Below are 15352 nucleotides of genomic sequence, written 5' to 3'. Positions count from 1 at the left end.
TGCTGGCTCTCTCTCTGTCCGCCCCAGACAGTAAAGCATTATAAGCATGCAAATGCTCTAAGTGTTATTTTCTCTCTCTCTCTCTCTCTCTCTCTCTCTCTCTCTCTCTCTCTCTCTCTCTCTCTCTCATCTCTCCTCCCTCCTTCCCAGATTAGGAAATGCTTCAGCTGTAACTGGTTGTTTTTCTCAGTGTCTGGCGTCAAAAAGCTGTAGATTTACTTACATCTCTCTCTCCTCCCTCTCTCTCTCTCTCCTCCCTCTCCCCCCCTCTCTCTCCTCCCTCTCTCTCTCTCTTCCTTCTCTCTACCTCTCTCCTCCCTCTCTCTCTACCCCTCTCTCCTCTTTCTCTCCTCCCTCTCTTCTCCTCCCTATCTCTACCCCTCTCTCCTCCCTTTCTTTCTCTCTCTACCTGTCTGTCCTGCCTCTCTTTCCCTCCTAGGAGTTTCCACATAGTGAGCTGAAGGGTAGACAATTCTTAGACCATCACTGTCCCCTAGAGGGTAAGTAGAAGAATACATGTTTCAATGTTTCAGACTGGTAAGATATGAATAAATACTTTCATCTGCAGAGCACAGATCTGGGCCCGTCATCAACAAAAGCGTCTCAGAATAGTAGCGCTTATCTAGGATCTGTCCATATAATATGATTCATTATGATCTAAAAGTCTGAACTGATCCTAGACAAGCTCTCACAATCACTGATGCTGCATAGTTAACTACATGACTTGTATGTACAGCAGAATAACAATCTTTGAGTCCACATTCTATATGAGTCCATGATGAAAAACGTATTTCCTATTCCAAGTGGATGTTGTAAAGTTTTCAATAGAGTCTCATGTCTGTTACGTCTCTGTCTTAGGACCCCAGGAAGACTAGCTGTCATCATGTCTGTTACGTCTCTGTGTTGTTGGGTTTAGGACCCCAGGAAGACTAGCTGTCATCATGTCTGTTATGTCTCTGTGTTGTTGGGTTTAGGACCCCAGGAAGACCAGCTGTCATCATGTCTGTTATGTCTCTGTGTTGTTGGGTTTAGGACCCCAGGAAGACTAGCTGTCATCATGTCTGTTACGTCTCTGTGTTGTTGGGTTTAGGACCCCAGGAAGACTAGCTGTCATCATGTCTGTTATGTCTCTGTGTTGTTGGGTTTAGGACCCCAGGAAGACTAGCTGTCATCATGTCTGTTACGTCTCTGTGTTGTTGGGTTTAGGACCCCAGGAAGACTAGCTGTCATCATGTCTGTTATGTCTCTGTGTTGTTGGGTTTAGGACCCCAGGAAGACTAGCTGTCATCATGTCTGTTACGTCTCTGTGTTGTTGGGTTTAGAACCCCAGGAAGACTAGCTGTCATCATGTCTGTTACGTCTCTGTGTTGTTGGGTTTAGGACCCCAGGAAGACTAGCTGTCATCATGTCTGTTATGTCTCTGTGTTGTTGGGTTTAGGACCCCAGGAAGACTAGCTGTCATCATGTCTGTTACGTCTCTGTGTTGTTGGGTTTAGGACCCCAGGAAGACTAGCTGTCATCATGTCTGTTATGTCTCTGTGTTGTTGGGTTTAGGACCCCAGGAAGACTAGCTGTCATCATGTCTGTTATGTCTCTGTGTTGTTGGGTTTAGGACCCCAGGAAGACTAGCTGTCATCATGTCTGTTATGTCTCTGTGTTGTTGGGTTTAGAACCCCAGGAAGACTAGCTGTCATCATGGCGTCAGCTAATGGGGATCTGAATAAAGATGAAGATAAAGATGTGTGTTGTTGTGTTGTTCCAGTGGTTCTACCTCCAGAGAAGGCTGCTGAGGGCTGTGACAGTTACCTGCAGTACCCCCACACAGACCCAGGGCCAGACAGGCAGCTACTGAGAGGAGGGGACGCAGGCAAAGGCTCTGGGAAGAAACGCATCAGCCTGGATGTAAGTTAGACACCAGTCTTTTTTACATCTTCCTCTGGATCTTATATGTTGAATGTAGTGTACACTACATGCTATGGATCTTATATGTTGAATGTAGTGTACACTACATGCTATGGATCTTATATGTTGAATGTAGTGTACACTACATGCTACGGATCTTATATGTTGAATGTAGTGTACACTACATGCTACGGATCTTATATGTTGAATGTAGTGTACACTACATGCTATGGATCTTATATGTTGAATGTAGAGTACACTACATGCTATGGATCTTATAAGTTTATTGTAGTGTACACTACATGCTATGGATCTTATAAGTTTATTGTAGTGTACACTACATGCTATGGATCTTATATGTTGAATGTAGTGTACACTACATGCTATGGATCTTATATGTTGAATGTAGTGTACACTACATGCTATGGATCTTATATGTTGAATGTAGTGTACACTACATGCTACGGATCTTATATGTTGAATGTAGTGTACACTACATGCTATGGCTCTTATATGTTGAATGTAGTGTAGACTACATGCTATAGATCTTATATGTTGAATGTAGTGTACACTACATGATATGGATCTTATATGTTGAATGTAGTGTACACTACATGCTAGAGATCTTATATGTTGAATGTAGAGTACACTACATGCTATGGATCTTATATGTTGAATGTAGTGTACACTACATGCTATGGATCTTATATGTTGAATGTAGTGTACACTACATGCTATGGATCTTATATGTTGAATGTAGTGTACACTACATGCTATGGATCTTATATGTTGAATGTAGAGTACACTACATGCTATGGATCTTATAAGTTTATTGTAGTGTACACTACATGCTATGGATCTTATAAGTTTATTGTAGTGTACACTACATGCTATGGATCTTATATGTTGAATGTAGTGTACACTACATGCTATGGATCTTATATGTTGAATGTAGTGTACACTACATGCTATGGATCTTATATGTTGAATGTAGTGTACACTACATGCTATGGATCTTATATGTTGAATGTAGAGTACACTACATGCTATGGATCTTATATGTTGAATGTAGTGTACACTACATGCTATGGATCTTATATGTTGAATGTAGTGTACACTACATGCTATGGATCTTATATGTTGAATGTAGTGTACACTACATGCTATGGATCTTATATGTTGAATGTAGAGTACACTACATGCTATGGATCTTATATGTTGAATGTAGAGTACACTACATGCTATGGATCTTATAAGTTTATTGTAGTGTACACTACATGCTATGGATCTTATAAGTTTATTGTAGTGTACACTACATGCTATGGATCTTATATGTTGAATGTAGTGTACACTACATGCTATGGATCTTATATGTTGAATGTAGTGTACACTACATGCTATGGATCTTATATGTTGAATGTAGTGTACACTACATGCTATGGATCTTATATGTTGAATGTAGAGTACACTACATGCTATGGATCTTATATGTTGAATGTAGTGTACACTACATGCTATGGATCTTATATGTTGAATGTAGTGTACACTACATGCTATGGATCTTATATGTTGAATGTAGTGTACACTACATGCTATGGATCTTATATGTTGAATGTAGAGTACACTACATGCTATGGATCTTATATGTTGAATGTAGTGTACACTACATGCTATGGATCTTATATGTTGAATGTAGTGTACACTACATGCTATGGATCGTATAAGTTTATTGTAGTGTACACTACATGCTATGGATCTTATAAGTTTATTGTAGTGTACACTACATGCTATGGATCTTATATGTTGAATGTAGTGTACACTACATGCTATGGATCTTATATGTTGAATGTAGTGTACACTACATACTATGGATCTTATAAGTTTATTGTAGTGTACACTACATGCTATGGATCTTATATGTTGAATGTAGTGTACACTACATGCTACGGATCTTATATGTTGAATGTAGTGTACACTACATGCTATGGATCTTATATGTTGAATGTAGTGTACACTACATGCTATGGATCTTATATGTTGAATGTAGAGTACACTACATGCTATGGATCTTATATGGTTATTGTAGTGTACACTACATGCTATGGATCTTATATGTTGAATGTAGTGTAGACTACATGCTATAGATCTTATATGTTGAATGTAGTGTACACTACATGATATGGATCTTATATGTTGAATGTAGTGTACACTACATGCTAGAGATCTTATATGTTGAATGTAGAGTACACTACATGCTATGGATCTTATATGTTGAATGTAGTGTACACTACATGCTATGGATCTTATATGTTGAATGTAGTGTACACTACATGCTATGGATCTTATATGTTGAATGTAGTGTACACTACATGCTATGGATCTTATATGTTGAATGTAGAGTACACTACATGCTATGGATCTTATAAGTTTATTGTAGTGTACACTACATGCTATGGATCTTATAAGTTTATTGTAGTGTACACTACATGCTATGGATCTTATATGTTGAATGTAGTGTACACTACATGCTACGGATCTTATATGTTGAATGTAGTGTACACTACATGCTATGGATCTTATATGTTGAATGTAGTGTACACTACATGCTATGGATCTTATATGTTGAATGTAGTGTACACTACATGCTATGGATCTTATATGTTGAATGTAGAGTACACTACATGCTATGGATCTTATATGTTGAATGTAGTGTACACTACATGCTATGGATCTTATATGTTGAATGTAGTGTACACTACATGCTATGGATCTTATATGTTGAATGTAGTGTACACTACATGCTATGGATCTTATATGTTGAATGTAGAGTACACTACATGCTATGGATCTTATATGTTGAATGTAGTGTACACTACATGCTATGGATCTTATATGTTGAATGTAGTGTACACTACATGCTATGGATCGTATAAGTTTATTGTAGTGTACACTACATGCTATGGATCTTATAAGTTTATTGTAGTGTACACTACATGCTATGGATCTTATATGTTGAATGTAGTGTACACTACATGCTATGGATCTTATATGTTGAATGTAGTGTACACTACATACTATGGATCTTATAAGTTTATTGTAGTGTACACTACATGCTATGGATCTTATATGTTGAATGTAGTGTACACTACATGCTACGGATCTTATATGTTGAATGTAGTGTACACTACATGCTATGGATCTTATATGTTGAATGTAGTGTACACTACATGCTATGGATCTTATATGTTGAATGTAGAGTACACTACATGCTATGGATCTTATATGGTTATTGTAGTGTACACTACATGCTATGGATCTTATATGTTGAATGTAGTGTACACTACATGATATGGATCTTATATGTTGAATGAAGTGTACACTACAGGCTAGATGTAGTGTACACTACATTCTCTCTCTCTTTCTGTCAGCTAGCTCCCTCTCTATGCCTGCAGCACAGCCTCTCTGCAAGGCCTGCCGCTCCGAACGTTTATTTATACAATTACAGTCATGTTACCAGATACCTCTGAATCAAAGTTACTTCCAGAAAAGCTGTAACTGAGAATTGTGGTTAACGTCTTTTTCCTGGACCAGGAAGAAAGACATGATGTTATATTGGGGTGGTAGGGCATTCCTCCTCCCCCTTTCCCTTCCCTCTCTTCTCCTTTTCTCCCTCTCTTCTCCAACTGCAGGTCGTCACGGCAGTTAAAGGGCTTTTGCTGAATGTGATTCTTTTACTGGTTTATATTCCTGCTTTGAAAAGCAGCCAGCAGGGGAGAGTGAGTGACTGTGGAAAAGCAGCCAGTAGTGGAGAGTGAGTGACTGTGGAAAAGCAGCCAGTAGTGGAGAGTGAGTGACTGTGGAAAAGCAGTCAGTAGTGGAGAGTGAGTGACTGTGGAAAAGCAGTCAGTAGTGGAGAGTGAGTGACTGTGGAAAAGCAGCCAGTAGTGGAGAGTGAGTGACTGTGGAAAAGCAGCCAGTAGTGGAGAGTGAGTGACTGTGGAAAAGCAGCCAGCAGGGGAGGGTGAGTGACTGTGGAAAAGCAGCCAGTAGTGGAGAGTGAGTGACTGTGGAAAAGCAGTCAGTAGTGGAGAGTGAGTGACTGTGGAAAAGCAGTCAGTAGTGGAGAGTGAGTGACTGTGGAAAAGCAGCCAGTAGTGGAGAGTGAGTGACTGTGGAAAAGCAGCCAGCAGGGGAGGGTGAGTGACTGTGGAAAAGCAGCCAGTAGTGGAGAGTGAGTGACTGTGGAAAAGCAGTCAGTAGTGGAGAGTGAGTGACTGTGGAAAAGCAGTCAGTAGTGGAGAGTGAGTGACTGTGGAAAAGCAGTCAGTAGTGGAGAGTGAGTGACTGTGGAAAAGCAGCCAGTAGTGGAGAGTGAGTGACTGTGGAAAAGCAGTCAGTAGTGGAGAGTGAGTGACTGTGAAAAAGCAGCCAGTAGTGGAGAGTGAGTGACTGTGGAAAAGCAGTCAGTATTGGAGAGTGAGTGACTGTGGAAAAGCAGCCAGTAGTGGAGAGTGAGTGACTGTGGAAAAGCAGCCAGTAGTGGAGAGTGAGTGACTGTGGAAAAGCAGCCAGTAGTGGAGAGTGAGTGACAGTGGAAAAGCAGCCAGTAGTGGAGAGTGAGTGACTGTGGAAAAGCAGCCAGTAGTGGAGAGTGAGTGACTGTGGAAAAGCAGTCAGTAGTGGAGAGTGAGTGACTGTGGAAAAGCAGCCAGTAGTGGAGAATGAGTGACTGTGGAAAAGCAGCCAGTAGTGGAGAGTGAGTGACTGTGGAAAAGCAGTCAGTAGTGGAGAGTGAGTGACTGTGGAAAAGCAGCCAGTAGTGGAGAGTGAGTGACTGTGGAAAAGCAGCCAGTAGTGGAGAGTGAGTGACTGTGGAAAAGGAGTCAGTAGTGGAGAGTGTGACTGAGTGGAGAGAATAAATGCTGCAGTAGGAAAGGAAAGGTTTGACTCTGCTGCCCTCTGCTGGTTGTCAAAGTCACTGTGTTTGTGTTTCTAGGCAAAGAGTATCACCTAGGATTTGTCCCAAATGGCACCCTATTCCCTATATAGTGCACAAATTTTGACCAGGGCCCATAGGGGTGTATTTTTGTTATTAAGTAAGTAAGCCTTGTCCCAGCCAGAACAGCCTTGTAGCGTGAGGCAGTCTGATGTACAAATACACTTCCTGGACAGGATGCTGTCTTTGTCATTAACAAGGAGTATTCCTTGTGTCTCCATGCCGACAGGACCTAGAGTGTGACGTATCAGTGGAGGAAGATAATCGTCAGGAATGGATCTTCACCCTCTATGATTTTGACAACAGTGGCAAAGTTACTAAAGAGGTAAGGCTTCCTTTTATTTATTCAACCCTTATTTTACCAGGTAAGTTGACTGAAAACACATTCTCATTTACAGCAACCACCTGGGGAATAGTTAAGGAGGGGATGAATGAGCCAATTGGAAGCTGGGGATGATTAGGCCATGATGGTATGAGGGCCAGATTGGGAATTTAGCCAGGACACCGGGGTTAACACCATATGTCTATGTCTGCATCCCAAATAGCACCCTCTTCCCGACATAGTGCACTACTTTTGACTACAGCCCTATAGATCCTGGTCAAAGTTAGTGCCCTATATAAGGAACAGTGGAGCCTTTATCTTTGTTCTTACTGAGAAGATTATATTGTGTTATAACATGTGTAATAATAAGCTGTGTTTGTCTACTCCTCCTCCTCCTCCTCCTCCCCAGGACATGTCCAGTCTGATGCACACCATCTATGATGTGATGGATGCCTCGGTCAATCACTCGTCCTGCCACAGTAAGAGGAAGACCCTACGGGTCAAACTGACTGTCACACCAGAGCGCTGTCCTCGCAGGAGAGACCACATCTCCACTGGACCAGGTAAGAGACATGGAGGGAGGGATATATATATATATTGAGAGAGCGAGAGAGAACCTGACACCCTCAGCACACAGGGGGACAAACGCCTACCTGGAGGTGACAGCATTCCCTCCCCCATGTGCCCCCCTAGGCACAACTACGACAACATAACCAATAAAAACATGTCACAACTCCTGCAGCTCTGTCGCACGCTGGGCATGTATATAATCAATGGTAGGCTTTGAGGGGACTCCTACGGTAGGTACACCTATAGCTCATCTCTTGGCAGTAGTACTGTAGACTACTTTATCACTGACCTCAACCCACATTCTCTCAGAGCGTTCAGTCAGCCCACTGACAGCCCTATCAGATCACAGCAAAATTACAGTCTACTTGAACAGAGCAATACTCAAATCATGAATCAAATCATCAAAACCAAAGGAACTGAATAATATTAAGAAAGGCTATAGTGAAAAGGAAAGTAGTGTGGAAACCTACCAAAAAACAATTAGGCAACAACAAATTCAATCCCTTTTCGAAAATTTCCTGGACAAAACGTTTCACTGTAATAGTGAAGGTGTAAACTCGGCAGTAGAAAACCTAAACAGTATATTTTTCCTCTCAGCTTCCCTATCAAATCTCAACATTTCAAACAGAAAACCAAAGAAAATAAACAACAATGACAAATGGTTTAATGAAAAATGCAAAAACCTAAGAAAGAACTTGAGAAACCTATCCAACCAAAAACATAGAGACCCAGAAAACCTGAGCCTACGACTTCACTATGGTGAATCACTAAAACAATACAGAAATACACTACGGAAAAAGAAGGAACAGCACGTCAGAAATCAGCTCAATGTAATTGAAGAATCCATAGACTCTAACCACTACATGGAAAATGGGAAAATACTAAAGATACAACAACACGAAGAGTTATCTATCCGAAGTGGAGATGTGTGGATAAACCACTTCTCCAATCTTTTTGGCTCTATAACAAAGAAGAGCAAAAACATATACATGATCAAATACAAATGTTAGAATCAACTATTAAAGACTACCAGAACACACTGGATTCTCCACTACAGGACAAAACCCTCCAACCCAAAAAGGCCTGTGGTGTTGACAGTATCCTAAATGAAATGGTACAATATACAGGCCAGAAATGCCAATACTTAAACTCTTTAACATCATCCTTAGCTCTGGCATCTTCCCCAATATTTGGAACAAAGGACTGATCACCCCAATCCACAAAAGTGGAGACAAATTTGACCCCAATATTTACCATGGGATTTGCATCAACAGCAACCTTGGGAAAATCCTCTGTATTATCATTAACAGCAAACTGGTACATTTCCTCAGTGAAAACATTGTACTGAGAAAAAGTCAAATTGGATTTTTACCAAATTACCGTACGACAGACCACGTATTCACCCTGCACACCCTAATTGACAAACAAACAAACCAAAACAAAGGCAAAGGCAAAGTCTTCTCATGTTTTGTTGACTTCAAAAAAGCTTTTGACTCAATTTTGCATGAGGGTCTGCTATACAAATTGATGGAAAGTGGTGGTGGGGGGAAAAACATACAGCATTATAAAATCCTCAACATCAAATCCATGTACACAAACAACACGTCTGTGGTTAAAATTGTCAAAAAACACACATATTTTTTTCCACAGGGCTGTGGGGTGAGACAGGGATGCAGCTTAAGCCCCACCCTCTTCAACATACATATCAACGAATTGGCGAGGGCACTAGATCACTCTGCAGCACCCGGCCTCACCCTACTAGAATCTGAAGTCAAATGTCTACTGTTTGCTAATGATCTGGTGCTTCTATCCCCAACCAAGGAGGGCCTACAGCTGCACCTAGATCTTCTGCACAGATTCTGTCAGACCTGGGCCCTGACAGTAAATCTCAGTAAGACAAAAATAATGGTGTTCCAAAAAAGGTCCAGCTGCCAGGACCACAAATACAAATTCCATCTAGACACCGTTGCCCTAAAGCACACAAAACAACTATACATACCTCGGCCTAAACATCAGCACCACGGGTAACTTCCACAAAACTGTGAACGAGCTGAGAGACAAGGCAAGAAGGGCCTTCGATGCCATCAAAAGGAACATCAAATTTGACCTACCAATTAGGATCTGGCTAAAAATACTTGAATCAGTTATAGAACCCGTTGCCCTTTATGGTTGTGAGGTCTGGGGTCCGCTCACCAACCAAGAATTCACAAAATGGGACAAACACCAAATTGAGACTCTGCATGCAGAATTCTGCTAAAATATCCTCTGTGTACAACGTAAAACACCAAATAATGCATGCAGAGCAGAATTAGGCCAATACCAGCTAATTATCAAAATCCAGAAAAGAGACATTAAATTCTACAACCACCTAAAAGGAAGCGATTCCCAAACCTTCCATAACAAAGCCATCACCTACAGAGAGATGAACCTGGAGAAGAGTCCCCTAAGCAAGCTGGTCCTGGGGCTCTGTTCACAAACACAAACACACCCCACAGAGCCCCAGGACAGCAACACAATTAGACCCAACCAAATCATGAGAAAACAAAAAGATAATTGCTTGACACATTGGAAAAAATTTACAAAAAAACGGAGCAAACTAGAATGCTATTTGGCCCTAAACAGAAAGTACACAGTGGCAGAATACCTGACCACTGTGACTGACCCAAACTTAAGGAAAGCTTTGACTATGTACAGACTCAGTGAGTATAGCCTTGCTATTGAGAAAGTCCGCCGTAGGCAGACCTAGCCCTCAAGAGAAGACAGGCTATGTGCACACTGCCCACAAAATGAGGTGGAAACTGAGCTGCACTTCCTAACCTCCTGCCAAATGTATGACCATATTAGAGACACATATTTCCCTCAGATTACACAGACCCACAAACAATTTGAAAACAAAACCCAATTTTGATAAACTCCCATATCTATTGGGTGAAATACCACAGTGTGCCATCACAGCAGCAAGATTTGTGACCTGTTGCCACAAGAAAAGTTCAACCAGTGAAGAACAAACACCATTGTAAATACAACCCATATTTATGTTTATTTATTTCCCTTTTGTACTTTAACTATTTGCACATAATATGACATTTGAAATGTCTTTATTCTTTTGGAACTTAATTTTTGTTGTGTATTTCACTTTTTTTATCTTCTTCACTTGCTTTGGCAATGTTAACATATGTTTCCCATGCCAATAAACCCTTAAATAGAATATAATTGATTTTAATTGAGAGAGAGAGAGAGAGAGAGCGAGAGAGAGAGAGAGAGAGAGAGAGAGAGAGAGAGAGAGAGAGAAAGATCTATGTTAACTTTATCATGGCTGTATTCTGTCTCTCTCTATGGGATGTAGCTAGTTGTTTGTACAGGGCTGTTTATGTTGTAGTTGTTTATGTAGTTTATGTTTATATGTTGTTGTCTCTCATCAGACCGGGAGACGGCACGCCTTCACCAGGAGGAGGGACGATCAGCAGACAGACGGCTTTCTTCTCACATCAGGTCAGCACACACACGCACACACGCACACAAACACACACACAACACACACCGTAACAGACGTCTGTCCTCCTACACCAGGCCAGCCCACCCAGGTCAGAGCAGTGAGGGACAGCATTACTGTGTGGATGAGAACACTGAGAGGAGGAATCACTATCTGGACCTAGCTGGTATAGAGAACTACACCTCCAGGTTTGAAGGTTGGTACCACTCAGCTTATCTCGCTCCCTGTACAAAAAATTACAACGTGTTGGAGCCAGATAGCCAATTAAACTTCAAGAGAATAAAGTGGCCTTGTAGTGAACTTGTCTATTATACAACATACACTGCCTTCAGAGAGGATTCACTCCCCTTGACTTTTTCCACATTTTGTTGAGTTGGATTAAAATAGATTTAATTGTCATTTTTTGTCAACGATTTACAGAAAATACTCTGTATATCAAAGTGGAAGAAACATTTTAACATTTGTACAAAATAAAAAAAAACATGAGAAAAAAATAAGACAAATATATCTTGATTAGATAGGTATTCAACCCCCTGAGCTGTGAGTCTTTCTGGGTAAGTCTTTCTGGGTAGATTTCTACACCTGGATTGAGCAACATTTGTCCATTATTCTTTTCAAAATTCTCCAAGCTCTGTCAAATTGGTTCTTGATCATTTCCAGACAACCATTTTCAGGTCTTGCCATAGATTTTCAAGCAGTCCAAACTGATTTTCAAACAGTCCAAGTCCAAACTGTAAGTCTGCCACTAAGGAACATTCACTGTCTTCTTGGTAAACAATTCCAGTGTAGATTTGACCTTGTGTTTTAGGTTATTGTACTGCTGAAAGGTGAATTCATCTCCCAGTATCTAGTGGAAAGTAGACTGAACCAGGTTTTTCTCTAGGATTTTGCCTGTGCTTAGCTCCACTTCGTTTTCTTTTTTTATCCTGAAAAACTCCCCAGTCCTTAACGATTACAATCATACATGATGCAGCCACCACTATGCTGGAAAATATGGAAAGTGATACTCAGTAATGTGTTGGATTGGATTTGCCCCAAACATGACACTTTGTATTCAGGACAAAAAGTGAATTGCTTTGCCACATTTTTTTGCAGTTTTACTTTAGTGCCTTGTTGCAAACAGAATGCATGTTCTGGAATATTTTTATACTCTACAGTCTTCCTTCTTTTCACTCTGTCATTTAGATTAGTATTGTGGAGTAACTACAATGTTGTTGATCCATCCTCAGTTACCTCCTATCACGGCCATTAAACTCTGTAACTGTTTTAAAATGAGAATTGGCCTCATGGTAAAATCCCTGAGCGGTTTCCTTCCTCTCAGGCAACTGAGTTAGGAAGGACGCCTGTATCTTTATAGTGACTGGGTGTATTCATACACCATCCAAAGTGTAATTAATAACTTCACCATGCTCAAAGGGACATACAATGTCATCTTTTTTTATTTTTGCCCATCTACCAATAGGTGCAAAATCTCCCTGGTCTTTGTTGTTGAAGCTGTGTTTGAAATTCACTGCTTGACTGAGGGACCTTACAGATAATTGTACAGTATGTGTGGGGTACAGAGATGAGGTAGTCATTAAAACATGTTAAACGCTATTATTGCACACAGAGTAAGTCCATGCAACTTATTATGGGATTCTCTCTCTTTCTCTCTCTCTCTGTGTCATCTCTCTCTCTCTCTCTCTCTCTCTCTGTGATATCACTGTCTCTCACTCTCTGTAATCTCTCTCTCTCTCTCTCACTCTCTGTATTCTCTCTCTCTCTCTCTCTGTGATCTCTCTCTCTCACTCTCTGTACTCTCTCTCCGTCTATCTCTCTTTCTCGCTCTGTCTTTCTATCTCTCTCTTTTTTCTCTCTCTATTCTCTCTCTCTCTCCCTCCTCCAGGATCCACCCCTCCCCCGCCCCCCCAGGAGACCCATGTGCGGACCTCCCAGTCCCAGAACCGCTCCCGTTCCCAGGAGCCCGAGGCTCACGCCGCCCACCAGCGCCACTCGCAGGTCATCGGTGAGAACTACACCCCTCTAGAAGCCCGGGGTCGTGGCGCGTCACACTTCCTCAAGTCCCCCAAAGGAACATCTAAAGGAGCCGGCGTTGGAGGGACCAATGGGGGAATTGAAAGGGGCAAGTCCAGTAAATACCATGCTGGGGGGCATTACCCTCCTCAGCCTCCTCCTCTCCAGACCCTGCTGCATACAGGGAACTCCTCATCTGGGGGTCACGGAGGTCAGGATGTGTACCACCTCCCCTCCTCCAGCCACCACCAGCACCCTCTGCAACACAGCCATAGCAAACGGCTCCGGGCCAAAGCCAGGGAGGGTCAGGGCCTGTCCCCGTCCAAAACGCCCCTGTCACCTCACTCCAATCCCCAGCAGCAGCAGCAGCAGGCTCCCCCGCCTCCCCCTTGTCTTGAGAGGGAGAAGGAGAGGGAGCAGGGGTCTGGGCTGCACGGCAGCCCTGGGTCCTTTGTGTTGCCTTTGGTGCAGCGTCACGAGCACCGTCACCACCACGAACACCACCATCACCACCACTACCACCACCACCACCAGACATGACCCAATATGAGCCCAGTCACAGTAACAGTCAGAGACTGAGAGACCTTTAAAGGACTGACTGACCACACCCGTCTGTCTGAAGAAGGACTCAACCTCCTCACCCAATGGGAATGTCTCCGCTTCTGTCCTGAGGCTGCCCAATCTGAGATGGCACCCTATTCCCTATATAGTGCACTACTTTTGACCAGAGCCCTATTGGTTAGCCCTAACTCTAACCCTGTAGACGTTTGCCAAATGTAGTGCACTATATAACAAGGTGCCATTCAGACAGCCCAGAATCTGAACCCTCCTCCATTTTGTGCCAGGCAGGATGCCAGAGCCAGACAGTTTCCCTGAGATATCCTGGGATCAGACACACTGATGGAAACTGGAGTGTGGCTCACTTGACTGCTGTGGGTATTCGATTGTAAAGGGTTGCTGAAGACACGGTGGTGCAGTTTTGTAAGACGTTTTCTATGGCACAGTTCTGAATCTGAATCAAATGAGTTTAAACGTCCTGCTGGACTAAGCTACTCCTCTCTACACATGGACCTTCACAAAGGGAGAACAGATACAGTACAGCTCTATGTGGACAGAGGTCATCAAAAGTGACATCATTTCCTCCTTGGTGTTGACCCATAGATTTGCTTGTTCCCAGAAGCTAAGTACTGTCTCCTTCGTCCCAAATGGTACACCATTCCATTTTATAGTGTACTACCTTTGACCAGGGCTCATAGGGCTCTAGTCTAAAGTAGTGCAGTATTTAGGGAATAGCGTGACATTTGGGACACTGCCTCTCCGTCAGAGTGGGTTGTGTGTGTTGTGTGTAGTAGAGCTTTCCTCCCAACGGTGAATCTCAGGTGTTAGGTGCTGCTCCTCCTGTTCTCTCTACTACTTCCTCATTGGAACCTGGAACCCTGCTGTTGGGCTTCCACAACCAGACGAACAATATCAAATCACCACTGACAGTTTAATGCAACAAAATATCTAGCTATATAAGCATTCACATCTATATATGTATACACCTTTTACTGTATAATTCTACTGTATTTATATGCATGTTATTTCATCACCAATTATAATAATGCATATATGTCTTTGTCGTTGATGTATTTTAATAAACATTATATATACTGTATATTCATATTGTTATGTTTCCTAGCCCTGTTATGTCCAAGGCTTAATGGTTTGTACCATGCGTCAAAGGATGGTGCTCTACTGCCACAGTGTGGTTAGAGATAGCAGAATACAATGTCCAGGGGATGGAGAAGGCCACTACAGGACTCCTGTTGCTGCCAGGAGGGATAGTGCATTCTGGAACTGTCTGCTTTGTGATTGTTTGTCAATGAAAAACGTGTTACAAATCGAATGTATAATCTATATATCCGATGCGTACAACGGCAGATAGCAAAACTATTGACAGCATTTCATTTAGGAGGGATTGATATGAGCAATCTGGGATTTTTTTACATACATTTTTTGATTGTTTAAATTAATTATATATAGGTTCTTGAAAAATAGAACTTATAAATGCCTC

At 42.0% G+C, this 15352-nt stretch overlaps 1 protein-coding gene across 1 annotated transcript in view; it reads left to right on the top strand.

Annotated features, from left to right (window-relative positions):
• LOC106597380 (protein naked cuticle homolog 2-like) overlaps positions 1–14953 on the top strand; it is an 88180-nt gene extending 73227 nt beyond the window's left edge. Inside the window, exons 4-10 of the mRNA XM_082975866.1 lie at positions 440–500; positions 1763–1902; positions 7128–7223; positions 7630–7783; positions 11213–11282; positions 11361–11479; positions 13169–14953. Coding sequence (XP_082831992.1) covers positions 440–500; positions 1763–1902; positions 7128–7223; positions 7630–7783; positions 11213–11282; positions 11361–11479; positions 13169–13836 — 1308 coding nt within the window. The 3' untranslated portion in view covers positions 13837–14953. The remainder of the gene's footprint in view (positions 1–439; positions 501–1762; positions 1903–7127; positions 7224–7629; positions 7784–11212; positions 11283–11360; positions 11480–13168) is intronic.
• Positions 14954–15352: the final 399 nt, after the last annotated feature.

Source organism: Salmo salar, chromosome 05, assembly GCF_965601325.2.
Source record: "Salmo salar chromosome 05, fSalSal1, whole genome shotgun sequence".
Taxonomy (NCBI): Eukaryota; Metazoa; Chordata; class Actinopteri; order Salmoniformes; family Salmonidae; genus Salmo; species Salmo salar.
This window is presented reverse-complemented; position numbering and strand designations above follow the sequence as displayed.